Here is a 26,000-nt window from a genome sequence, read left to right as displayed (position 1 = left end):
GGGGGGTTATAGGTACTTTATCCTTTTTATTGATGACTACTCTCGTTACACTTGAATTTATCTCATGAAATCTAGGGATGAAGTACCAGTTATTGTGCAAAAATTTCATGAACTCATCCTCACCCAGTTTAACACTCGGATCAAAATATTCCGTTCTGATGATGCTAAGGAGTATTTTGAGAAAACCTTCTCCGCCTATCTTGAAACTTTTGGGGTTATTCATCAAAGTTCTTGTTCCTACACTCCACAACAGAACGGGGTGGCGGAAAGGAAGAACAGACATGTGGTTGAAGTTGTCAGATCCCTCTTGTTTGCATCCCATGTTCCTATAAAAATTTGGGGAGATGTTGTTCTTACTGGTACTTTTTTTATCAACCGCATGCCCTCCCGAGTCCTTAACTTCAAAACCCCCTTTAGCCTTCTCTTCCCGGATGAGGATATTTTTTTTCTTCCTCTCCGTGTTTTTTGGTGCACTTGCTATGTGCATATTCACAGTCATCAAAGGCAGAAGTTTGAACCTAAGGCTCGTAAATGTGTTTTTCTGGGATATGCTTCCACACATAAGGGATATTGTTGTTTTGATCCAATTAGTGGCACCCGCTTTGTATCTCGGGATGTCACACTTGCTGAGTTGACTCCTTTCTTTAGCATTTCTCTTGAGGGGGGGAAATATGAAGAGCCCTTTGCTATGTCTCCAGCTATTCCTCTTCCCATTCCTCTTGAGTCCTATCATGAGGTGTCTACTTCTCCCACTGGACCTACCTCCGATATTCTTATTCCTCCTCCACCACCTCATTCTCCTATAATTCCTCCTCATCCTGTTCTCCAAAAGTTGTACCAAAGACACAAATTCAGACATGGGCAGGTTGTTTCCACTCCTACAGAAGAGCCTCTTGCTCCTCCCATCATTACTGAGGTAACAGGTCAGCCTTCTTCTGACCCATCTACATCTTTCCCAGACCTTGACCTTCCTATTGCTCTCCGCAAGGGCAAGCGGAAGTGTACAGCCCATTGTATCTCCAAACACCTGTCTTACAGCCTTCTCTCTCCTTCCTACTAATCTTTTCTTGCTTCTGTTTCTTCCCATGTGATACACAGGTCCGTACCAAAAGCCTTATCTAAACCTGAATGGAGGGATGCTATGATGGCTGAATTGGATGCTTTACATAAGAACCATACCTGGGATATTGTTGACTTGCCTGAAGGGAAGGAACCAGTGGGTTGTAAATGGGTGTTTACCATTAAATATCACTCTGATGGGTCTATTGAGAGGTTTAAGGCTAGGCTGGTTGCTAAGGGCTACACTCAGATGTATGGTATTGACTATCTTGAGACATTTGCTTCTGTAGCTAAGATGACCTCAGTCAGGGTTTTGTTATCTCTAGCCGCTACTTTTGATTGATCCCTACACCAGTTTGATGTTAAAAATGCCTTCTTGAATGAAAACCTACATGAAGAGGTCCATATGTCTTTGCCTCCAGGGGTGTATGGGAAGGAAATGCAAGGCAAGGTGCGTAAACTGCAGAAATCTATTTATGGTCTCAAACAGTCTCCTCAGGCTTGGTTTGAGAGGTTCAGGGCTGCTCTTGTCTCCTTTGGTTACACACAAACTCAATCTGATCATACCCTGTTCTTGAAGAGAATTGGATCTCTGGTGACCTTCTTGATAGTTTATGTTGATGATATTGTGGTCACGAATAATGACACTCAAGAGGTCAGTAAACTAAAAAGATTTCTCAACTCTGAATTTGAGATCAAGGATTGGGAGATCTTCGGTATTTTTTGGGCATTGAAGTTGCTAGATCTAAGGATGGTATCTTCATTTCTCAGCATAAATATGTCCTTGACCTCCTTGCTAAGAGTGGTAAACTTGGAGCTAAACCAATGTCCACTCCTATTGATCCCAATCATAAGCTTTCTGCTACAGATGGTGAGCTTTTATCTGATAAGGGGGTGTTTCAGAGACTGCTTGGGAAGTTGTTATATCTTTGCATGACTCGGCCAGATATTTCCTATGCAGTACGCGTTATTAGTCAATTTATGCATTCTCCCAGAGATACTCATTTAGTTGCTACAGAAAGGGTTCTGTGTTACTTGAAAGGTACTCCAGGGAAAGGTATTCTATTTGCCAAACATGGACACATGAAACTGGAGGCTTTTGCTGATACTGATTGGGCAGGATGTATTGATGATAGGAGATCCACCTCAGGTTATTGTGCTCTAGTTGCTGGGAACATTGTGTCATGGAGAAGTAAGAAACAGTCTGTAGTTGCTAGATCCTCAGCTGAAGCAGAATACAGGGCAATGGCACATGGTGTGTCAGAATTACTGTGGCTACGATCCCTTTTAGAAGAATTGGGGGTTGACTACGAGAAGCCAATGATGCTCTACTGTGACAACCAAGCAGTTATCAACATTGCACATAATTCTGTTCTACATGACAGAACTAAGCACATTGAGGTTGATAGACATTTTATAAGGGAAAGAGTTTCCTCAGGAGAAGTTTGTTTGCCATTCATCACATCAGACGAATAATTGGTTGATATCTTGACCAAGGGAGTTCCAAGAGGGAAAATGACACACTATATAAGCAAGTTGGGCATGATTGACATCTATGCTCAACTTGAGGGGGAGTGTAAAGAGACTGGGCCGAATGGGTCCTATTATCTTCTCTTGTAATATCTTTTCTTTTCTTGTTGGCTAATGGGCCTGTTATTTCTTTTTGTTTAATCTCTTTATGTTACTACCTAGCTGGCCGCCCACTTAAGGGCATACTTGTCATTACTCTAACATTAATTCTTAATAAAAAAGGATTAGAGGAGAAAGGGAAGATAATTCGAATATTCTTCTTCTTCCTTCTCTTTTCGCCATCTTCTTCTCTTGTATTGATGCTCTTACTTCTCTTCTTCCTTTTTTTTCCCTCTAATCTTCAAATTTACACCTAATATTTGAGGACTGATTTACAACTCATGATAAATGACATAATTAGTTTTTTCTTTGGTCAAGAAAGCAATGAAAAAGAAATTACGTGAGTGCCTAATGTTTAGAAAATTCAGCTGTTTATAATTGTTTCTGCTCTATTCTTTCTCAACTAATTAACTAAATTTTTTCAAGTCCTCTTCACAGGAACTTGTATAGAGTTTGTCTATCCAATACTCCCAAAAAATAAACTAAATTAGAAAAATATTAGTTGATTTTATGCATTTCAAACAGAGCAAATAAGCAAGCTGTGCAATTCAGGATTGAGGTTACAATATAATTTTGAGAGACTATCTATATAAAGCAACCCCATCAAAGACCACGTCAAACTCCTTTATCTAGATAAATACCTCTAATGAGGAGCTGCAACGTTGATGCATGGTATGGACAATGCTGAGGAAATGAGACACCACCGCTGGTAAATTTTCAAGGATATTTGGTTGGGCTTTCATAGCACTAATCACCTGGAGAATCATAACCACTGAAACAATTAGGAGAAAAGGGAATAGAACAGCATTCAAAAAAGAAAATACGATATGTCAATGTAGTAGATAACATACTAGTGACTGGAGCGATTTAAATGACCTAGGTCATTCTCTCATACCAAGTGTAATGTATGTGCAAAGGGAAGCTTCCAGTCATCTGATGTGAAGACTCGATATATAAGACAGACCTAGGCAACATACCCCCAACCAGTGGTAAAGCAGCAGAAAGCAGATCTACAGATTAGATTTGTTCGAAGTTAGGGGTGCACCTTGGGTGGGCTGGACCATGTCTAAGGTCAATCCAGGCCTAAGGCCCAAGCCCAAAGTCAAGCCCACCAAAGGTGCACCCCTAACTTATTTTGTATCAGTAATATAACCATCAAATAAGAATATTGCATGTAGTCAGGCCAGGTTTGGGCTGGGCTAGGGCCAGGCTAAGATCAGGCCGGACTTGGGCTACCTAAGGGTTAGGCCTGGGTCCATCCCAAAAAATTAAAAAATAAAAATAAAAACTCAAATCTCTGCACAAGGACCGAAAATCCAAGTCCAGTCCATGTAAAATTTCAGGCTTGGTGGGTTTGGGCTCAGGTTGGGCTGCCTAAGTTGCACCCCTGTGGGTGAAGATAATTGTGGCTTTTCCCTAGTTGCTTTCTTTTGTTCTGGTATGTTGTGAAATATTGTTAAAAGAGACTTAAGAACTTAACTATATCAATTTGATTAGGAATTTAGGTTCTTGGCTGTTTTCATGAGCTCTCAAACATAGGATCCAGCTGTTCTACAGCCATACAATTGTTAAGAGGAATCCAAGTGTTAAAAACCCCTTCCAATAATGCAATCCTTCACCCCACCTAACAACATCCAGACCCCAACACAGCCCCTTTCCAATTAATGGTGGAGATGAATAATTTTGGCAGGTGATGTGAGACATTCTTTTGGAGAAGGGCTAAGGGTAGAGTAAAAAGCATATGGATAGAAGGTGAGAGGGTGAGGAACTAAGATGGGAGGGAAAATGGAGGGGATGGAGTTCGTGCAGGCAGGTCAGTGGAGGAGATCCTTGAAGATAGAAGCAAAAAATCTCCTGTTCGAAGAGATGAGAATTAAGGGGAAGGTAAGCCTGAAGGTAAGGGAAGCGAAAAAGGGTACAATACTGCTGGAAGGATTAGAAGTGATCGAGTGGCTAAGAGAGTTCATAGCTGGAGCCTGTTCAAAAGGTAAGCAGATAAACTGGCAGGATTTTAGTACATTAGAAGGGAGAAGATATGTTGTTGAATGTACGAGGAATAGAAAGGGGTTCTTCATAGCTTTGGCTGAATTCTTTGGTAAGGGACAAAGGCAACTGGTGTGTCTACCAGCAGGAAAACAGAACCAAGGTTGGGGGGAAGTTGACTGGTTGCTCAAAGAGTAGCAAATGAGAAAAAAGCCTCCATAAGGGAGGAGAAGGTATATCTCAGCAACAACAGGGTAGAACAAGGGCCAGTGGTCATGGCAAAAACAAAAGGCCATTGCAGAATGGTGGGAGGTCTAGAGAGAGAGGAGTGGGATAGTAAGCTTGTGATACAAGCCAAGGAAAAGGTTAATGCTTGGAGGGTAGCTGACTTACTGGCAACCAGGTTGAAGCTGAAGAGTGTCTTCATAGTAACCCCCTTCGATAACTGTAAAGCCATCCTAGATTCATTAAAGAATGATTTGGAAATATCAGCTATCAATGTTCAGGCTGAGTTCGGATCATTCACAGTCTTCAAATGGAATCCAACATCTAACTCCAAGGATTTTTTTGTCGAAGATGGTGTGGTGGTGCGTGTAATAGGCTTGCCATTCCATCTATGGAAACAAGAAATAGCAGAATCTATAGCTGTGTTGTGTGGAGGAATCTTGAAAGGTGCTTTTTGGGGAGATCTTTACTCAGTAGCAATCCTGCTAAGTGGTGTGAAGCCAGAAGACATTCCACGAAAGGTAGAGGTACGAACAGAGGGGAGCTTTGTCTCTGTATGGTTAGCTTCCTCCATTGAAGCAGTGCTGTGGAAGGAGGCTCGTATGGTTGGAGGGGAGAAGGAGGAAGAAGAAGCACTATGTGGACTTGTGAGAGTGGTTAATTCAAATGGGAAGGGATGTTTCACTAAAAAATGCCAACAAATTCTGGGAAGCCAAAAAGTTGTGGGGCAGTTGGAAGGTCAAACCTGGAGAAAGCAAGAAAAAATTATGACAAATGGCAGATCATTTGTGCAGGTGGTGTCAGGGGAAACAAACAAAAATTCACTAGTTTCGAAAGGGAGAGGGCTGAACAAGCAACCTCAAACAGGGAAGGTGGCTGGTTCAACCATTAAATCAGGGGGGCGTGACCTTTTAAGTGGTCACGTGGGACGAAATGAAGGGCCCAATCGAGTGGATCCACTTGATGAAGGGCCGGAGAAGGCATCTCAAATAAAGGTTGTAAAGGTGGGCTCCCATAGGCTTCAGCCCAAGGCCCATTACAAGATAGATGGGCCGAGGGGTATTTTAAGTAAGCACGTGACTGGGAGGAGGGACGAGCTGATAGACGAAATTAAGCGTCTATCTTCTTCTACCCCGAACCCCTCCTCTCGTTCAAACAGTTCAGGCGCAAAAAAATCTCCAGATTCGCAGTCACGAGGCTCTCTACAGTGGGTCCCATCCAACCTGGCAAACCGTCTCTCACCAGATAGGCGCAACCCGAGATACCTCAAGCCTAGTGATGAGAACAGAACAGGGATTGAAGACTAGTCGAGTGAACAAAACAGCAATGACGATTCTGATAGAGACGAAACGATAAGTCTGGGAAGTCTGTCTCTGAAAAGCAACAATGATTTTTTTGAAATAGAAAGTTTGCATACAGAGCTGTTGTTTCTAGAGGAAGAGACTGAAGAGGCAGGTGGTGAGAAGGCTAGAAATGGTGAAGAAAATGGTTCTAAAGCTGTGAAAACTCCTCCTCCCTTCGTCGAGGGAGCTGACCCTGAGTCTAATGAACTACAGGATGTTGGTGGAGAGGGACAAGAATCGGCTATGAGGATGGTTGCGGGTATTCCAGTGTCGGAAACACAGAGAAAGGTCTTCCAAGTGGGTAGGTCGTCAGGAAGTGATTCTTTCACCATGTCTACTTCACAACCTTGTCCAAAAAGGGGAAAGGCTTTAAAACCAGTTGCCGCCTGTCAGCAAATCATTTCCAGTGATTCTAGTCCTACCCCCGTTCTATCGGGTATAGGTGTCAATTCTGTTTTAGGTACTGACTTGTTTGCTCTGCCTGTAACAGATATCCCAGCTTCCCATCCTGGAGGTTCTGATGCAAGAAAGAGGGTGATAGTGGAAGGAGGAAGAGAGGGTGTTGGAAGGAAGTAGTAAGGGGGAGGCGGACAGAATTTGGGAGTTGGTTTGTACAATGATGGAGGAACAAATAAAAAGGAAGGACTCGGAGAAAGATGTTGTAGCCAAAATAAGTGTGAGCAGGGTAAAATTCTTCCTCAGACATTGGCTGGAAAGGATGGAGAAAAAAAAAGAGGATGATTGCTGTATTAGGATGGGGGGGAGAAAGGAACAAATAAGAAAAAAAGATCTGAAGTGGAAAGGCTAATTTCAGACATTGAGGGGGATTTAGAATTCAGTGGTAGAGGGGATAGGAGGAAGGGCCTAAAATAAGGAGAATATGGCCTATTATTGGGTTCTTTTGCTACTTTGTCTCGATGAAAATTATTAGCTGGAATGTAAGAGGGTTAGGGAGTGCAAGGAAGAGAAGGGTGATCAAAGACCTATTCCGAAGGGAAAAACCTGATATTGTGTTGTTACAAGAATCCAAATTGATGGAATTAGATGGGAGATGGGTGAGGAGTTTTTGGAGGTCTAGAGGTTTAGGTTGGAGCTCGGCTCCTTTTTGGGGAGCCTCGGGGGGGATTGTAACACTGTGGAGGGAGGATGTGGTGGAAGTAGTGGAAGAATTGATAAGATTCTCAGTTTCCATTAAGTGCAAGAATGTAGAGAATGGGTGTGTATGGGTTTTAACCAATGCTTATGGCCCTAATTCCTATAGAGAGAGGAATGAGATGTGGGAGGAACTATATGCAATCAAGGGGCTATGGGATGGTCCTTGGTGCCTGGGCGGGGATTCTAACGTCATTAGATTCTCTGATGAAACCAGTAATCCCCAACAGGTAATCTCAACAAGCATGAGGAAATTTAATGGTTTTATTGAAGATTGTGATCTGAAGGAAATACCTCTGCTGCAAGCCAGTTACACTTGGTCCAACCTTCAGGAAACCCCTTTGTGCTCGAAGTTGGATAGATTCCTATTTAACCTTGCCTGGGAGAATAGTTTGGAAAACTTGGTTGCTAGGGCGTTACCCAGGGTCACCTCCGATCACTGTCCTATCCAAATAGGTACTGAATCTTTTCCTATAGGATCCAAACCTTTTAGATTTGAAAATATGTGGCTTACCCATCCAGATTTTGTGAAAAAAGTGAAGGAATGGTGGGGTGAGGAGGAGAGGGGGGTAAGATGGAAGGGGATCAAGTTTCAAAAGAAATTAAAAAGGTTGAGAGCCAAAATAAAAGAGTGGAATAGAGATCCGATTGGTAGAATTGAAGAGCAAAAATTGGGCCTAATCTCTCGAATAGAGAACTTGGATGTAAAGGAATCTCACAATGGGCTGACCGAGGAGGACAGAGTGTTAACGAGACAATTAAAAAAGGATTTGGAAGAAGTGTTATTGAGGGAAGAAATCAGTTGGAGACAAAAATCTAGACACAAGTGGATTAAGGAAGGCGATGGGAACACTAGATTCTTCCATGATTTGGCAAATGGGAGACGAAGAAAAAATTTTGTGACCAAGCTAGAGATAGGAGAGGAGGTGTTTACCAACCAGGATGACATAGCCAGAAAATTTGTGGACCACTTCAAATCGATTTATAGAAGGCCTTTGAGAGAGAGGACAGTCATGGAAAGGGTGGAATGGCCAAGAATTGATGAAGGAGTGGCAAGGTGGCTGGAAAGGGATTTCGAGGAAGAAGAGATTAAGAAAGTTGTCTTTATAATGGATAAATCCAAGGCTCCGGGTCCAGATGGCTTTACAATGGGTTTTTATCAAGACTGTTGGGAGGTGTTGAAAGAGGATCTAGCTGAAGTCTTTAAGGAATTTGCAGACAATCACACTATAAGCCCTGGAATTAATGCCACCTTTTTGGCCTTGATACCTAAGAAGAATGATGCCAACCACCCAAAAGATTATAGGCCTATTAGTATGGTGACAAGCATCTATAAAATTCTGGCTTAAGTGCTCTCATTGAGAATCAAAACAGTCCTCCCTACCATCATTAGTGAAACCCAGAGGGCTTTCATTCAAGGGCGACAAATAACAGATCAGATCTTAATTGCGAATGAGTGTGTGGAGGAAATGAAAAGGTCTAGTAAGAGAGGATTCATTTGTAAATTGGATCTTGAAAAGGCCTATGATTTGGTGGACTGGAAGTTTCTATTGAAGGTTATGCAAAACTGTGGACTTGGGGACAAGTGGTGTAGTTGGATCTTTGGGTGTATCAGTACTTGTCACTACTCTATTCTGGTAAATGGTACGGTGAAAGACTTTTTTCCAGCTTGCAGGGGTGTCAGGCAAGGGGATCCACTTTCACCCTTCCTTTTTACCTTAGTAGCTGATGTGATTAGTAGGATCATTACTAAGGCTGACAGCGAAGATGCCATTAGGGGCTAGAGAATAGGGAGACACCAAGTCCCCATCACCCACCTTCAGTTTGCAGATGACCTACTGATTTTTTGTAAAGGAGGTATTAGTGAAAAGGTAGCAAACCTAAGGGAGATAATAAAAGGATTTGAAAGTGTCTCTAATTTGAGAATAAATCTGGAAAAGAGCTGCATAGCGGGTATAAATTTGGAGGTAGGGGAGGTCGAGGCTATTGCGGAGTGTCTTGAGTGTTCCACCTCTGCTTGGCCTATGTCATATTAGGGCTTCCTTTAGGGGCAAATCCTAGGGAGAGTAGATTTTGGACCCCAGTGATAGAAAAGTTTGAGAAGAGATTAGCTTCATGGAAGAGGAACTATATCTCTTTAGGAGGGAGAATTACCCTAATAAGAGCTACCTTGGCTAACTTACCTACCTATTATTTGTCTGTCTTTAGGATACCAGTTAGGGAAGCCAGGAAACTGGAGAAGTTGATGAGAGACTTCTTATGGGAGCCGGGACAAGAAAAAAAGGATCACTTGGTTAATTGGGAAATTGTGTGCAGAAGTAAAGAAGAGGGGGGCTTGGGAATTGGGAGGGTAATTAGAAAGAATCAAGCTCTGTTAAGGAAATGGTTGTGGAGATGGCCTTTGGAAAGAGAGAGATTGTGGCATGAGGTGGTGGGAAGCATTCATGGGAGGTCAGATAACGGATGGGATGCTGGTGTATCGAGGCAAGCTAACCTAGCAGCATCGTGGAAGGCTATTCACAACACCCTTCCTCAATTCCTCAATTTTATTAGGTATGAAGTTTGTTCTGGCAACTCTGTTCTTTTTTGGGAGGATATTTGGGTAGGAGACTCACCGTTAAAGGACTTGTTCCCTTCGCTTTTTTCTATTTCTTTGTACAAAAAAGAGGTGGTCTCAAAATTTGTTTCACCTTTGGGAACACCCTTAGATTCTACTTGGGATTTTGGGTTTCGTAGAGGACTTAGGGATGCTGAAATTGAGTCTCTTTCTATTTTGCTTGGTTGTCTTAATCAGGTTTGTTTGGATCCCTCCAAGCCAGATAAGAGAGTTTGGATTCCTAGACCCATTGGAACCTTCTCTTGTGCTTCTTTCTTCAAGTCCATCTCTCAACTTTCTTCTCACCAACCCTTTCCGTCTAAAGAAATTTGGTGCAGGCCAGTCCCCCCAAAAATTATGGATTTTTGTTGGGAAGTATTCCATGGGAAAGTAAACACTTTAGACAACCTACAAAAGAGAAGACCTTTTCTCTGTATTTCTCCTAATTGGTGTATCCTCTATAGAGCTCACGGTGAGGATTGTTACCATCTACTAGTATCTTGTCCCTTTTCTGCAGACCTTTGGGCTTGGCTACTTTCGTTGTTTGGGGGTAGTTGGAGTCTACCAGCAAAAGTTCACATGCTCTTCAACCATTCTACCTTTTATTGGCCTACAAAAATAGGGAGAATTATGTGGAGATGTGCTCGTGCCGCTTTGACTTGGACTCTTTGGGAAGAAAGGAATCTCAGAATTTTTCAAGACAAGGAAAGGAACAGCCAAGAATTGAAAGACTGTGTGTTAAACAGGGCAATACATTCGCTGAAGACCTTGGAAATCTTCCATCAATTCTCCTTTAATGACCTTTGGAGAAATTGGTCAGCAGTAGCAAGGTGCTCATCTTTAAAGAACAAATCAATTACAAGCTGGTCTCCTCCACCCGAAGGCTCAATAAAGTTGAACTTTGATGGAAGCAGCATGGGTAATCCAGGATTATCCGGAGTGGGGGGTGCTTTGAGAAATGAGAAGGGAGAGATTTTGTTGCTCTATTCAGGTCCCTTGGGAATTGGGAACTCCATCAGGGCAGAACTCTTAGCTGCTGTACAAGGGGTGCAATTTGCAAACCAGCTGGGGGTACAACTGTTAGACAGTTTTGTATGCCCTTAGCTTCAATCATTTTAATGTACTTTTGTTGTTTAGTGGAAATAAATAAAGTGCATGTTTGATTCATGTTGTTTGGTTTAATTCTGTGTAAAACCCTAAAACTGGACATTTGTAGAGACTCATGTTAGTTTTAAATGTTCACAGCCGTTGGATAAGTCTGGGGAGATTTATCCTGCCAAGGCTGATACTGGTGTGCCACCAAGTGTTGGGATGGCTTGTCTCAGCCATCAGGGTAAGACCCGAGGCACATACAGCATGGGATTACTTGAATCCTTGAACCGGACCAGATTTCCAGTCTTGCCCTGGACCTTAGAGATAGATGGGCAAAACTGGAAAGTTACACCTGACCCCTAGACTCGATTATGACACTTCACTAGGTGCTGGATCAGGCTGCCTTTGATATGCCAATCAGTGAGATCCTTAGTGGGGATCAAAACCTGGGTATGTTGGGGCAGTTTGAGAATTCATCTGAGTGGGTGGTCATAGTGACAGAATCAGCCACTTTGTCGGACAAAGGGTAATGATCGGGAATGCACTCTCTCGGATGGAAACCAAACTGTCGGCAGTTGATTTCAATCGTTGGAATTTTGTTTTTGCAAAATTAATATATTTACATATATATGTACGGTTTCAAAATGTTTGCAAATGGTTTTAATTCCCGGGATCCATGTGAGAGGAGAGTGCGGCACTGTTCCTTGCAGCCGAGGGAGAGGTCCTCTCTTGTCGGGCAGTGCTTGATCATTAAGGGCTGAGAGGTTAAGTGTAAGACCATTTAGGATAATACCTGATGGGCTAATCTTGCACCTGCCCACAGTCCCTGGGTTTTTATAAGATGGCTTGGCCCAGGGACCACTTAATGTAAGTGTTGGGCCCATAGGGTTCATACGATGGACTCAAGGGGTTCATTGAGATTTTCAGTGAATTTGGCTGGGCCTTGTATTAAAGGCTGGGCCGAACCCATGTGGCTGGTGTGTAGATCAATGCTTGGGTCCCACGCCATACAAAGAAGCCCAACTGGGCAGCAGATTGGAAACTAATTAAACACTGAATACTTAATGGGCCAAAAGCCCATTTCGAAGTGGGCTGATATGATCACCCATCAATGGGGCGAATTTGAGATTGAAGTTAGCAAAAAGGATTGGGCTCTTAGCCTTATCCACTCTTAGAGACCAAATTCAAATCAGATTTGAATCTGGTAACCTCCTGATAAGATCAGGAGTAAGCTAACTCTATCTGGGAAAGGGATTAAGATTATCCCCTATCCAAATACTGATTTGGATTGGGATAACTCCTAATTAGGAGATTTCTTAATCAAGAAGAAAAGAGAGGAGATTTTCGAATGAACCAATACAGGGAAATCAGATTTCGATCCAAGAGGTTCTGGTAAGCAAGAAAGGTTCCTGCGAATTAAGATTAGATCTCATTCTCTCCAGAAAAGAAAACAGTTCAGCCTTTTCGTTTCTGGAAATCTCCTCCTGCCGCCGCCATCTGCATTGTTGCAAGATTTGATCTTTGCAGAAAAGAAAGTCAAGAAACCAGTTCTTGACATCAGTCTTGCAAGAAAGACTGAAAGAATTCAGTGTTTAGTACATCCAGGGGATTCTTGTGAAGGATCCAGTGTGTAGGACGCACCCTGCTGGTTCTGTTCCATCCACAGCTGTGTCATCTTCAGCAGGGACAGATCTTGGAGCATTCTTTGGGCGTGAACACCAACTTTGGGAGATACTGCTTCTCCGGATCAGGTATAATCCTCCCATTTATCTTTTGGTACAGATCTGGTTTGATTAAGGTTCAAGTAGATCCTTGAATATTGTATTCTAAATTCAGGGAATATGATTCCCAGTTGGGAGAAGGTAGGAAATTTTTGAAATTCGCCCCACCCATTCCGCAACCTTTATGGCATCCATTAGATGGATCCTACCATTCTTTCAGTGGTATCAGAGCCAGGTTCGAATCTTGAACCAAAAGAAAATCAGATCTGACCCTGCGCAGATGGATAGAAGGTGTTCTTTCAAGATTTGCGCAGATTGTTTTCTTTTTTTTTTTTTTTCAAGAAACTGTTTCTTGTTAAGGGCGATTGATCTGAAATTAATTTCTATTAAATCCAAAATTTATTTGGAATTGTTCTTTATTTATTTTGATTTAATGGACTGTTCAAACCTGGAGATCGCAGTGCAGTTTTAGCGCAGATGGTCTGCGCACCCTTTTTCTTTTCTATTTATTTATTTCATTCAATTCGGTCTGTAAATAATTTTTTTTATTTTTAGACTGAATGTATAGGATTTGATCAAGAATGTAATTAATAGAAATAGGATTTCTGTTATTTTTCTTGATTAAAGAAGATGGAAGAAGATGGCGGCGCTGGAGATTTGCAGATGGAGAAATCGTTTTCTGCGATTTGCAGTTTATGAAACTGCAACCCTTGTGATTAACCTCTGTTTTGCAGGTGGTGCGAACAGTCCATAATTGTTTTGTGTTTGCTAGAAATCAAAACTATTAATTTCAGATCATTCAATAATTAATTCTTGAATTGAAAATCAGTTTTGGACCATTTCGGACTAGATTGGACCAAAACTGTTTGGACCAAATCTGGGTTTCGAAAGGGGCTGTTCTCAGTCCAATTGTCTCACACTTTTGTTCCAAATCTGATGTTCAATTACAGGGATTAATTCGGCCCACCTGTAAAGCCCAGTTTTAAAGGGTTAAAACTGCAAAAGCCCATTATTGTGAGATAAGCTGTATGGGCCGAACTGCTATCTGCGATTCAGCCCATACACCTAGTGGACATTAATCGTTAATGACTTGGTTTTTAAATGGGCCGTTGAATGGGCTTTACAGCAATTAATTGATTGGATCAATTCCTCCTTTACATGTGATGTTTGGATGTTTGATGTGCTGCGACCATGGGCCATAAGTACTTGGCCCGTGATGACTCGTTAGTGGCTCTTGCGCACACCATGGCTGAATGCACATCATTGCCATGGTGTCCCTGAAGGTCATTGGATGACCCCCCTCTTTGCCTGGTGGGCCCCACAACCCTGAAAAGGGATGCGTACGGAACCCCTAGCCGATGAAGGCCCACCAGAAATCTGACTTTATGAAAGTCAGTGGGAGCCACTTTGGTTTGACCTAAATTAGAACTAGGCCGTAATTTTGTTCCCTCCAGCAAATATGAATGCAAGTGATAGGGAGATCCATATGATGGACTCTCTAAAGGCCTTCCGTCATTAGCACAATGATGGGTCCATCAGTAATGAGGAAACGCACCATAAAATTGGGCTATCCATTTGCTGTTGGATCTGTTAGAGTGTTTCATAAGATGATAGGGGCGTCATAGACCGATGTGGGAGGGGCTTCACCAGAAAATGGGAACTCTCTCACGGTACCTTGGCGTAACCTGAATATGATGGGTGTGCACTCACTGACAGAAGGGTTTACCTGAAAACGGCTCTGAACCTTGTCTGACAGAGGCCAAAGGGAAACTCATTTGATGAGTGGATATGATCCGTCACAGAAAAGTGGTGGGGTTATGCAGCTGAAACAGTTGGCTTCACGCACCCCATGTGATTTCCCACATTTCCAGAGACATTTCGTCGTCTCCGTCACTAAGATAGGAGGGAAATCTCAGAGATGAACAAATGGGAATGGAACATAGATTAAAAGCCATATCTATGTAAGTAAACATGAATCAAACTAAGGTTGTGGACTAATGATTTTGCTGTTTTATCAGAAAATGGCAAACGGTCAATTTGCAAAGCTTCTAGACGATAACAAGCTTAAGGGCCCAAACTATGCCGACTGGTACAGAAATCTTATGCTGGTCCTAACTTCTGAAAAGTTAGACAAGGTAGTGAAAAATCCTGCCCCGGAACGTCCGGGTGATAGGGCTTCTGAGGCCCGTAGGAGGGACTACCAAGATTGGGAGGATAAGAACTCCCTAGCCCGCTGCTTTGTCATTGCCTCATTAGACAACTCAATACAGAGGCAGTTCGATCAGATCGAACTTGCCAAGGACATATTGGACAGTCTAAGGACAATGTATGAGGAGCAGAACCGTTCTACTCGACAGAAGGTCCTGAAATTGTTCATGACCGCGCAGATGACCAAAGGGCAGAAAGTTCATGACCATTGTCTTCGGATGATGGGATACATCAACGAACTTGAAGCTCTTGGATCCGGGCTAGATCTTGGCACGCAAGTGGATGCCATCCTAAATTCTTTGCCCTCTTCCTTCAATGCGTTCACTATGAACTACAATATGAATAAGCTGAATGTCAGCGTCCAGGAACTCAGCAATATGTTGCAGAGGGCCGAGGATTTACTCAAGAAGGATGAGCCTGTGGTTATGCTTGCTGAAGCTAACAAATCGGGCAAGAGAAAGAGAAAGGCAAAGAAGCCCCAGAAGAAGACTACCAAACCCAAGAAGCAGAAGAAGAACAAGGCATCTGATGTCTGTCACTTCTGCAAGCAGACCGGCCACTGGAAGAGGAACTGTCCTACCTACCTGGAATCTAAGAAAGGTAATATCGAAACTTATGTCATAGAAACTAATATGTTAGTTGCTTCTGTGTCCTGGTGTGTTGACTCCGGGACTTCAACTCATGCGTGTAACTCACTGCAGGGGTTCAAAGTTAGCAGAAGGCTGAGTGAAGGTGAAGTGACACTGTTCTTGGGAACAACTGCAAGTGTTGCAGCTGCGGCAATAGGAACCGTAGAATTAGTTTTTAAAGAAGGAGTCCTTGTACTTAAAGATTGTCTTTATGTACAGAACTTGAGAAGGAATTTAATTTCTGTTTCAAAATTGTGTGCTGATGGATATACTGTTTACTTTAGTAATATGATTACTGTTAAACGGAATAATAAATTCATCGCATGCGGGGAGCTAGAGAACGGTCTCTATGTTCTGCATCCTTCTTTGGAAACTAACTTAACCGAAACTACGTCGGTCGAAAATCCCAAGAAAAGGACTCGTGATACAGTAAATCTCACGTGCCTCTGGCATTACCGACTTGGCCACATCGGTGTCGACCGAATCACAAGACTGGTAAAGGATGGTCCTTTGGATTTTCTAACCGTAGAAAATCTTCCCACTTGTGAACCTTGCCTCCAAGGTAAGATGACTAAGCGGCCATTTGACGGTAAGCCTGAAAGATGTGCAGGCACACTTGACCTAATACATACTGATGTATGTGGTCCCCTGAGTGTTAGGACACGGAATCAACACGTGTACTTCATCACCTTTACAGATGATTTTTCACGATATGGTTACGTGTACCTAATGAGACATAAGTCTGAATCATTTGAAAAGTTCAAAGAGTTCAGACAGGAAGTCGAGAAACAGTTAGGGAGAGAAATTAAGGCCCTTCGATCAGATCGAGGTGGCGAGTATCTCTCTGACGAATTCAGGGACTACTTAAAGGCCAATGGGATAGTGTCACAACTAGCTTCTCCTGCTACACCTCAACTCAACGGTGTTTCAGAGAGGAGAAATAGGACCTTGTTGGACATGGTCCGGTCACTTCTCGTACGCTCAGAATTACCCACATCCTTTTGGGGATACGCATTAGAGACTGCTATCTACGTGCTGAATAGGGTTCCAACCAAATCAGTTCCGAAAACTCCATATGAGCTTTGGACCGGAAGGAAGCCAAGTGTGAGACACTTGGAGATTTGGGGTTGTCCTGCACACGTTAAAAGAACAAGTGCGGACAAGTTGGAATCTAAAACCAGCCGTTGCCTGTTTATAGGCTACCCAAAGGATTCGGTGGGTTATCTATTCTATGACCCAAGTGAGCAGAAAGTGTTCTGCAGTCGAAACGCCCGATTCTTAGAATCCGATTACATCCTGGACACCCATCGTCAGGAAATAGTTCTTGATGAGGAGAGCTCAGGAGCAGTGGGAGATGACCCACAAGTTCCAGGTAATGACCAACCTAGAAGGTCCACCCGGGTATCCAGACCACCAGTCCGATATGGTTATGACCAGGATAGTTACCTGGTGGAAGCCTTGACTAGTGAAGAGGATCCTGTGTCTTACGCGGAAGCTATGTTAGACATAGACTCCCAGAAGTGGGTGGAGGCCATGAGAGCCGAGATGGACTCAATGGAGACCAATGGAGTCTGGACTCTAGTGGATCCGCCCTCCGAGGTAAAAGCAATTGGTTGCAAATGGATCTACAAGAGGAAGAAGGGCCCCGATGGCAGAATTGAGACCTTTAAAGCTCGTTTGGTGGCGAAAGGGTATACTCAGAAAGAAGGCATCGACTATGAGGAAACCTTTTCACCGGTGGCCATGCTTAAATCCATTAGGATCCTGCTAGCTGTAGCAGCGTACCATGATTACGAGATTTGGCAAATGGATGTCAAAACAGCGTTCCTGAATGGAGATCTTAGTGAAGATATCTACATGCAGCAGCCGCAAGGCTTCATTGCTGCTGGTCAGGAACACATGGTATGTAAACTTAATAGATCCATATATGGACTTAAGCAGGCTTCTAGGAGTTGGAACATCCGTTTTGATTCTGCAGTCAAAACGTTTGACTTTGAGCAGAATCCGGATGAGCCCTGTGTTTACAGGAAATCCAGTGGGGATAAGATCACCTTTTTAGTCTTGTATGTGGACGATATCCTACTCATTGGGAATGATGTAGGAATGTTGACTTCGGTCAAGGTATGGCTATCACAGCAGTTCTCCATGAAAGATCTTGGAGAAGCTTCATACATACTGGGTCTTCGACTCTATAGAGATAGATCGAAGCGGATAATTGGATTATCCCAGGCTGCTTACATTGACAAAATTGTCAAAAGATACAGCATGGAAAACTCCAAGAAAGGAAACGTTCCTTTCAGGCACGGAGTCACTCTCTCCAAGAAGATGTCTCCCAAGACTTCTGAGGAGATTGAGAGCATGAGAGACGTTCCCTATGCCTCAACTGTGGGGAGCATCATGTATGCCATGTTGTGCACTCGCCCGGACATAGCTCAGGCGGTGAGTGTGGTAAGCAGATTCCAGGCAAACCCAGGACAGGAGCATTGGACTGCTGTGAAGAACATACTCAAATACCTTCGAAGGACGAAAGAGTTTTGTCTGGTATTCGATGGTAGTTCACTGCAAGTTCTAGGGTATACCGATGCCGATTTCCAGTCGGATCCAGATGATAGAAAGTCTACATCTGGGTATGTTTTCACGATAGGATCGTGTGCTGTTTGCTGGAAAAGCAGCAAACAGGGGTCCACTGCAGACTCCACAACCGAGGCCGAGTACATTGCCGCAAGTGAAGCTGCCAAGGAAGCCGTGTGGATGAAGAAATTCATACACGAATTGGGAGCGATTCCGTCCAGCACATCACCCATCCCGTTGTTGTGTGACAACAATGGAGCGATCGCCCAGGCTAAAGAGCCTCGGGCCCACTCGAAGTCAAAGCACATCGAGAGGAAGTACCATGTACTGCGGGAGATCGTTGGTAGAGGGGACGTCCTAATTCAAAAGGTAGCATCAGCGGATAATGTGGCAGACCCATTGACTAAGCCACTGACACAGAAGGTGTTTGAGAAACACGTGGAAAGTATGGGACTCCGGCTTGTACCAGATTGGACCTAAGTGCAAGTGGGAGCTGTTAGACAGTTTTGTATGCCCTTAGCTTCAATCATTTTAATGTACTTTTGTTGTTTAGTGGAAATAAATAAAGTGCATGTTTGATTCATGTTGTTTGGTTTAATTCTGTGTAAAACCCTAAAACTGGACATTTGTAGAGACTCATGTTAGTTTTAAATGTTCACAGCCGTTGGATAAGTCTGGGGAGATTTATCCTGCCAAGGCTGATACTGGTGTGCCACCAAGTGTTGGGATGGCCTGTCTCAGCCATCAGGGTAAGACCCGAGGCACATACAGCATGGGATTACTTGAATCCTTGAACCGGACCAGATTTCCAGTCTTGCCCTGGACCTTAGAGATAGATGGGCAAAACTGGAAAGTTACACCTGACCCCTAGACTCGATTATGACACTTCACTAGGTGCTGGATCAGGCTGCCTTTGATATGCCAATCAGTGAGATCCTTAGTGGGGATCAAAACCTGGGTATGTTGGGGCAGTTTGAGAATTCATCTGAGTGGGTGGTCATAGTGACAGAATCAGCCACTTTGTCGGACAAAGGGTAATGATCGGGAATGCACTCTCTCTGATGGAAACCAAACTGCCGGCAGTTGATTTCAATCGTTGGAATTTTGTTTTTGCAAAATTAATATATTTACATATATATGTACGGTTTCAAAATGTTTGCAAATGGTTTTAATTCCTGGGATCCATGTGAGAGGAGAGTGCGGCACTGTTCCTTGCAGCCGAGGGAGAGGTCCTCTCTTGTCGGGCAGTGCTTGATCATTAAGGGCTGAGAGGTTAAGTGTAAGACCATTTAGAATAATACCTGATGGGCTAATCTTGCACCTGCCCACAGTCCCTGGGTTTTTATAAGATGGCTTGGCCCAGGGACCACTTAATGTAAGTGTTGGGCCCATAGGGTTCATACGATGGACTCAAGGGGTTCATTGAGATTTTCAGTGAATTTGGCTGGGCCTTGTATTAAAGGCTGGGCCGAACCCATGTGGCTGGTGTGTAGATCAATGCTTGGGTCCCACGCCATACAAAGAAGCCCAACTGGGCAGCAGATTGGAAACTAATTAAACACTGAATACTTAATGGGCCAAAAGCCCATTTCGAAGTGGGCTGATATGATCACCCATCAATGGGGCGAATTTGAGATTGAAGTTAGCAAAAAGGATTGGGCTCTTAGCCTTATCCACTCTTAGAGACCAAATTCAAATCAGATTTGAATCTGGTAACCTCCTGATAAGATCAGGAGTAAGCTAACTCTATCTGGGAAAGGGATTAAGATTATCCCCTATCCAAATACTGATTTGGATTGGGATAACTCCTAATTAGGAGATTTCTTAATCAAGAAGAAAAGAGAGGAGATTTTCGAATGAACCAATACAGGGAAATCAGATTTCGATCCAAGAGGTTCTGGTAAGCAAGAAAGGTTCCTGCGAATTGAGATTAGATCTCATTCTCTCCAGAAAAGAAAACAGTTCAGCCTTTTCGTTTCTGGAAATCTCCTCCTGCCGCCGCCATCTGCATTGTTGCAAGATTTGATCTTTGCAGAAAAGAAAGTCAAGAAACCAGTTCTTGACATCAGTCTTGCAAGAAAGACTGAAAGAATTCAGTGTTTAGTACATCCAGGGGATTCTTGTGAAGGATCCAGTGTGTAGGACGCACCCTGCTGGTTCTGTTCCATCCACAGCTGTGTCATCTTCAGCAGGGACAGATCTTGGAGCATTCTTTGGGCGTGAACACCAACTTTGGGAGATACTGCTTCTCCGGATCAGGTATAATCCTCCCATTTATCTTTTGGTACAGATCTGGTTTGATTAAGGTTCAAGTAGATCCTTGAATATTGTATTCTAAATTCAGGGAATATGATTCCCAGTTGGGAGAAGGTAGGAAATTTTTGAAATTCGCCCCACCCATTCCGCAACCTTTATGGCGTCCATTAGATGGATCCTACCATTCTTTCAACAACACCTAATAATCGAGGGGGATTCCAAAGTGGTGGTGGGTTGGTTAAAAAATTCTGAAGAGGCTATGTGGCAATACAAGAATGAAATGAAGAAATTTAGTTGGTTGACAAGGAATATGTTGGTCACTGTACAGTGGGTGGGGAGATCAGCAAATACTCTGCCAGATGTGTTAGCTAAGCAAGGGGTAAATAGGGAAGAATTATTTTGGGCTCAGTTGTGATTATTGTTTTTCTTTCCTAGTTTACTTGTAAGACTCAAGGAGGGGCTGCAGCTCGTGCCTCTCGTTGGGTTGATGTATGAACTCACTCTAAAGTTGCTTCTGAATCAATAAACTTATTATTATTCATCAAAAAAAATTGCACCCCTGTGCAGAACCTTTTACTAGGACAAACAAAATCTTCTAAAAGAGGCATATTAGATTTTCCCCCCTCATACGCTTTAAATTCAGAGCCAAGTGAATAAGTGCAAAAAAATGGCATGAATAATGAATGGTAGAACTGACCCTAATTAAACCAGTGTTAAGTTAAGAAAAATAATAAGCATTTTAACCATTAGACTTCATAAAACCTAAGAATTAGACATGCTCACAGAGGAGAAATCGCATGCCTCAACTTTGCTGTGTTTTACAGTTACCCATGAATTTCAAGCATGACCAACATGTTTGCTACTGCAATGCATTATACATTGCAGCACATATCAGATACAAGGTTGGACAAATATTTATGCATCTTAACGCGTTCATAGAGACAGATAATATATAGTTTATACTGTAAGGCCTACCATATATTCTTCTTTCATTTCATGGATTGTATATATTCTTCTTTCATTTCCTTCTAGTAAACTCCAGCATGAGGACAAATGCATTATATTTTTTGCAGTATGGATTGGGTCCAAACATTTTGTAATGTGACTTTCTTCACAAAAGAAATCTTTAGTGTTCTTGTTGATATACTGCATGCTTATACATGTGTTTATGCTTCCATTTAAGGTACCATGTCCAACACTACATATTGCTTTCATAATGATACAGTCATATAAGTGTACAAATAATATATCATATAAGCCCACATGACTTCATTGATCTACCTCCAACCTCCCAAGTCTTCTCGAGAGGAAACTACTCGTGTATATCCCTCATACAAACACAAAAGAAAAGAAAGAAAGAGAAGGACTCAAATAGCTAAAAGTTTGAGGGGGGAGAGGGAGAGAGAGAGAGAGAGAGAGAGAGACCAAGAAAACTGAACTTATGTGGTCAGAATCAGATACACGAGTAGAAGTGCATTAAAAGAAAATAAAATATGTGAAGCTATGAGCCATATGAATGTAAAATCTCACCAATAACCTGGTAAGCTCTTCATTTTCATGACCAAATATAGCACATATATCTAACAACTTTGGCAAGTCGAGCAGCTTCTTTTCCTGCAAAAGGGCTACATGCCAAACAAATGAACAATAGCAGATCTGAAATTTTGGCACAGCATAGAAAAAAAAAACAAAAAACAAATCACGTCTTAAAACTTTTCAGCATAAAATTCACACAAGTCTCCCTGCCCCCAATACATACATATTTAAATGAATGGGTCTAGGCATGTCAACACTTGGCATGCATTAAGTTGTGATGAGAAAGAGAAGTTCGCACTTGACACTCTTAAGTAACATGTCATCTTTATATATTTGAATTGTTAATGTTTTTTTTTCCTCCTTTGATCATCAAGTTGCTAGTGTATTTTAATATTTTATCTATGACCATGTCCCTGTGCCATGATTTCTGGCAATTGCCAAGTCAAACAACTATGGACCCTGAACACCTCGCATCCATGCAACATACCAAGGTAACTCTAATGCCAACAAAAAGACCAGAGAAGCACAGATCGTAGTGGATACTGGATAGGGAAACTATACCTCCATGCTCCTTTGCACTGAGGCTATAACTGGCCCGGGCACCAGGGTCCCTATTAGAAGATCTGCCACACAAGGAATTTTCCCATGTAATCAAACATTAGAATAGTGAATATAAGCAAACCAGAAATACAGCAAAGGATCATAAAAAGGAAGTATGAAGTTACAGCTAAGACATACATGCGATAAAAGAGCATGAAGACACGGCGACTTAGCTCAAATTCTCCAACAATGACCCCTGCAACTGTTCCCTTGGCTCCATGATGAGGGAAGTCGTACCATCTATTTCGGAATTGCAGAAAACTATCCATAAAATGATGCAAAGAAGTGTTGCTGGCCACTAAAGGGAAAAACTAGAACAAGAAATAGTTAGATATCACAACATAATTACATATGCTTGCCAGTAAACAACAATGTGTTATTTGCATATAAAGAAAGAATAAAAAAAACAATATGGATTCCTTAACAAAGGAACCTATCATCTTTCCAAGAACAGAGTAGAAATAAAATCCTAATGAAAAATGAATTAAGCAATAACTCAATAAGTCTACTACACTGGGAATTCTAGAGCATTCAACAACAAAAACATTCTCATTGGGATGTATTAATTTGGTTATCAATTGAGTAACTGATTGGGTTTCAATTCTCAAAGCTTTCAAAGGCATTTTTGTCAATTATATCATAAAAACTACGTTACCATGTTGAAATCCTATATTCCCAGGCAGATGGTTGTGCAGTGAAGGGTCCCAAAGGGAGAAGGGTATGAATTCAACATCGATGCCCTTTGCCTTGGTCACCCGGTTCTTCCAACATTGATGGCATTTGCAAGAACAGTGACAAAGATATCATCTTTTGGCTATGATCCAGACTCCAGAGATGCAGGCTTTTATTGCCTATAAGGTTTGATTTGTTTACTGTACAGGGAGACTTGTCAATCATGATTGTGTGGCCTTCAAGATTTCATCATACATTCAAGGGAACTTGATCATCTCATTCAAAACTTTAGATGGTTTCTGGAGTTTGGTAATACGGTGACTTAAAGACTAGGAAGGCAGCGATTTCGAGGAATTTTTTGGTTAAAAGGGAAGAGATTTCAGGGTGATTTCAATTGTATCTTATTTCTTTGTGGAGCCCAGTCCTGGACTTTTCCCTTTTCACCTTTGGCTCTGCTCATTTGATCTTCTCTCCCTTGGGGAGAGTGAAGACTTTGCATCCTTATTAAATAGTTAAATACGCGGATGGCATTTACAAATAGATAATTAAATGATGAATTGACAAGAACATTTTGTCTTTTTCTTTTTTTTTATTGTTGTTTCCTTTCATTGGTACTGGTATCGGATGTATCTAACACTTAATCTAAACAATTGTGCCTAGACATGCAACTTATGAAAAGCTGAAGAGTTTCCACAACAACAGTAGAAAACATTAAGAGATGTTCTAGCTAAATCCCTGAAAGACAACACATATCACCCTTAAGGCTGCATTTAGAATTGGTGTAAATCAAGAATGGTGTAAAACTTTACACCAGTTCAATTTTGTCCCCGTTTGGAAGGAGAGTGTAATCATGATCGACATAAAACTCCACACCGGTTCAGTGTTGCATACGTTTGGATGGAGTGGAGTTTTACGTCGACAATTGATGTAAAACCTATCAAATGTAAAGTTTTTACATTGATTGTCAATGTAAATACTACATTGATTTTATTGATGTAAGACTTTACACTCTTCACCCATCACGTTTTTCAAAAAGCAACGGTCACTTTCTCGGTTCAGTGTAAAACGTCATCGGTATACTTTTACACCAATGACGTTTTACACTGATTCTAAACGCAGCCTAAATTTCTAAGTCCCGCCTCCAAAAAAAAAATGTAATATTCCTAACACTCCTATGTTTCCAATTACCACGAATTACACACCATTGTTCTTCTACGATATGTACATGAACACAAACACAACAACATCACACACTAGTTTCCAGTCACTATATCAACCATGTAATGATGACTCTCAACTCATTTGTAAATGCCCCCTAGACAGAACAATAAACCTTGCCAAACAGATTTATCCAAGAGAGGGATTCTAAACAGGGTGCAGATGATCAAGATTCCAATATTTGATTGCTATCTCTTTAAATTAGCAGCCCAGACCGACCAAGACCATTTAAGCAGTAATTGCTCAAAAATCATGATGAATCTACAAATAAATTCAACATCAGTTCCTTGCCACGAAACCAAAGCCTGGAACCAATTAGTCCAAATGTGATAGGTTGAAGATAAGCCATATAAAATTTGAATATCTCAATTAAACTAAGCTTTTAATAATAAAAGAGCAAGTCAATTGCAATAAACAGTTAAAACTTAAAAGAAAAAAGAAGAAGACAAACCAGAACTTCACAGAATTGCATCACTCGCTGAATAATTAAGCATACGATTAATAAGGATAAACTTTTCTAGAAGGATAAAAGAAAACCTTCTTTCCAGAAATCTCTTGGGCTCAACTTGAGCAACCGAGATAATTCTCTGTTGAGAAGGTCGACCACTCGCTGAGACTCGACGGGATTCAAACCACCATCCTCGACCCCGAGACCGGCGGCGACAGCCTCGTCTTGGGGCAAGTAATTTACGAAATTACCACCACGTTCTCTGCTAGAAGCCCAGTCACCGTTCTCTCCCAATCGAACCCTAGCCGTCGAACTGGGGTTGCTGCCACCGCCACCGATTGAAATCTCGGCATCATTTGATTTCCTCGGGGAAGACCGTCTCAGAGAAGTTGAGAGAGTAGAATTGGCGACGGGTTCTCTCGTCGAATTATTAGTTTTAGGGACGAATCTCTTCTGAATTTTGATGGCACCTTTGTTTCCATCATGTCTGTTGTGCGTCGATCGTGTAGCCATTTTTCTTTTCAAAGCCGAACTTGCAGCAAGGAGCTTAGTTCTCCTCCCACTGACAAAGTGATGCAGTAAACCAAACACGCGCGCCCGCACAAACAACACACTCCTTCCTTCCCCAGTTCCCTCTCTCTCGTCCCTCCCTCTCCTTATTGTTCCAATGTTCCTCCGTCAGCGGTGCCTAGTATAACTATGAACTATGATTCTATGAATCAGTAGTATGAGTTTACGCTGCCTACCAAAGAAAAAACACGAGTTCAGATTTGCGCCCCACATTCACATCTCAGCGTGCATGGGAGCATCTCCCGTACTTGTCGATGGGAGATGTTCTCGATACACGGTTGAGATTAGATATGGAATTCGTGTGGGGCGCGCTCCATTGGATGCAAATCTGAACTCGATAAAAAACGTGAATATGCAAATATGGGAGAGATAAAGGGAATTAGGACTCATCAAAAAATGGGACCCGTCATGTATGAGATGTGCGGTATGAAATCTTGTTGGTAGGGGGTTGGAACGTGTTTTGTTGGTAGGTACCTGGACTCAGTTAAAGGG

At 42.2% G+C, this 26,000-nt stretch overlaps 1 protein-coding gene across 3 annotated transcripts in view; it reads right to left on the bottom strand.

Moving 5' to 3' along the window:
- LOC104590638 (Ubiquitin system component Cue protein) overlaps window positions 1-25,602 on the bottom strand; it is a 39,910-nt gene extending 14,308 nt beyond the window's left edge. Inside the window, exons 1-5 of one of the 3 annotated variants that reach the window (XM_088894131.1) lie at window positions 25,028-25,602; window positions 22,739-22,898; window positions 22,562-22,623; window positions 21,995-22,089; window positions 3,330-3,443 (exon numbers count right to left, since the gene is read on the bottom strand). In XM_088894131.1, coding sequence (XP_088750257.1) covers window positions 3,330-3,443; window positions 21,995-22,089; window positions 22,562-22,623; window positions 22,739-22,898; window positions 25,028-25,451 — 855 coding nt within the window. In that variant the 5' untranslated portion in view covers window positions 25,452-25,602. Of the gene's footprint in view, window positions 1-3,329; window positions 3,444-21,994; window positions 22,090-22,561; window positions 22,624-22,738; window positions 22,912-25,027 lie in introns of all 3 variants that reach the window. The other 2 variants (XM_088894130.1, XM_088894132.1) reach the window with 2 other exon arrangements.
- Window positions 25,603-26,000: the final 398 nt, after the last annotated feature.

This window comes from Nelumbo nucifera, chromosome 1 (assembly GCF_055504915.1).
Source record: "Nelumbo nucifera cultivar China Antique chromosome 1, China Antique-T2T, whole genome shotgun sequence".
Classification (NCBI taxonomy): Eukaryota; Viridiplantae; Streptophyta; class Magnoliopsida; order Proteales; family Nelumbonaceae; genus Nelumbo; species Nelumbo nucifera.
This window is presented reverse-complemented; position numbering and strand designations above follow the sequence as displayed.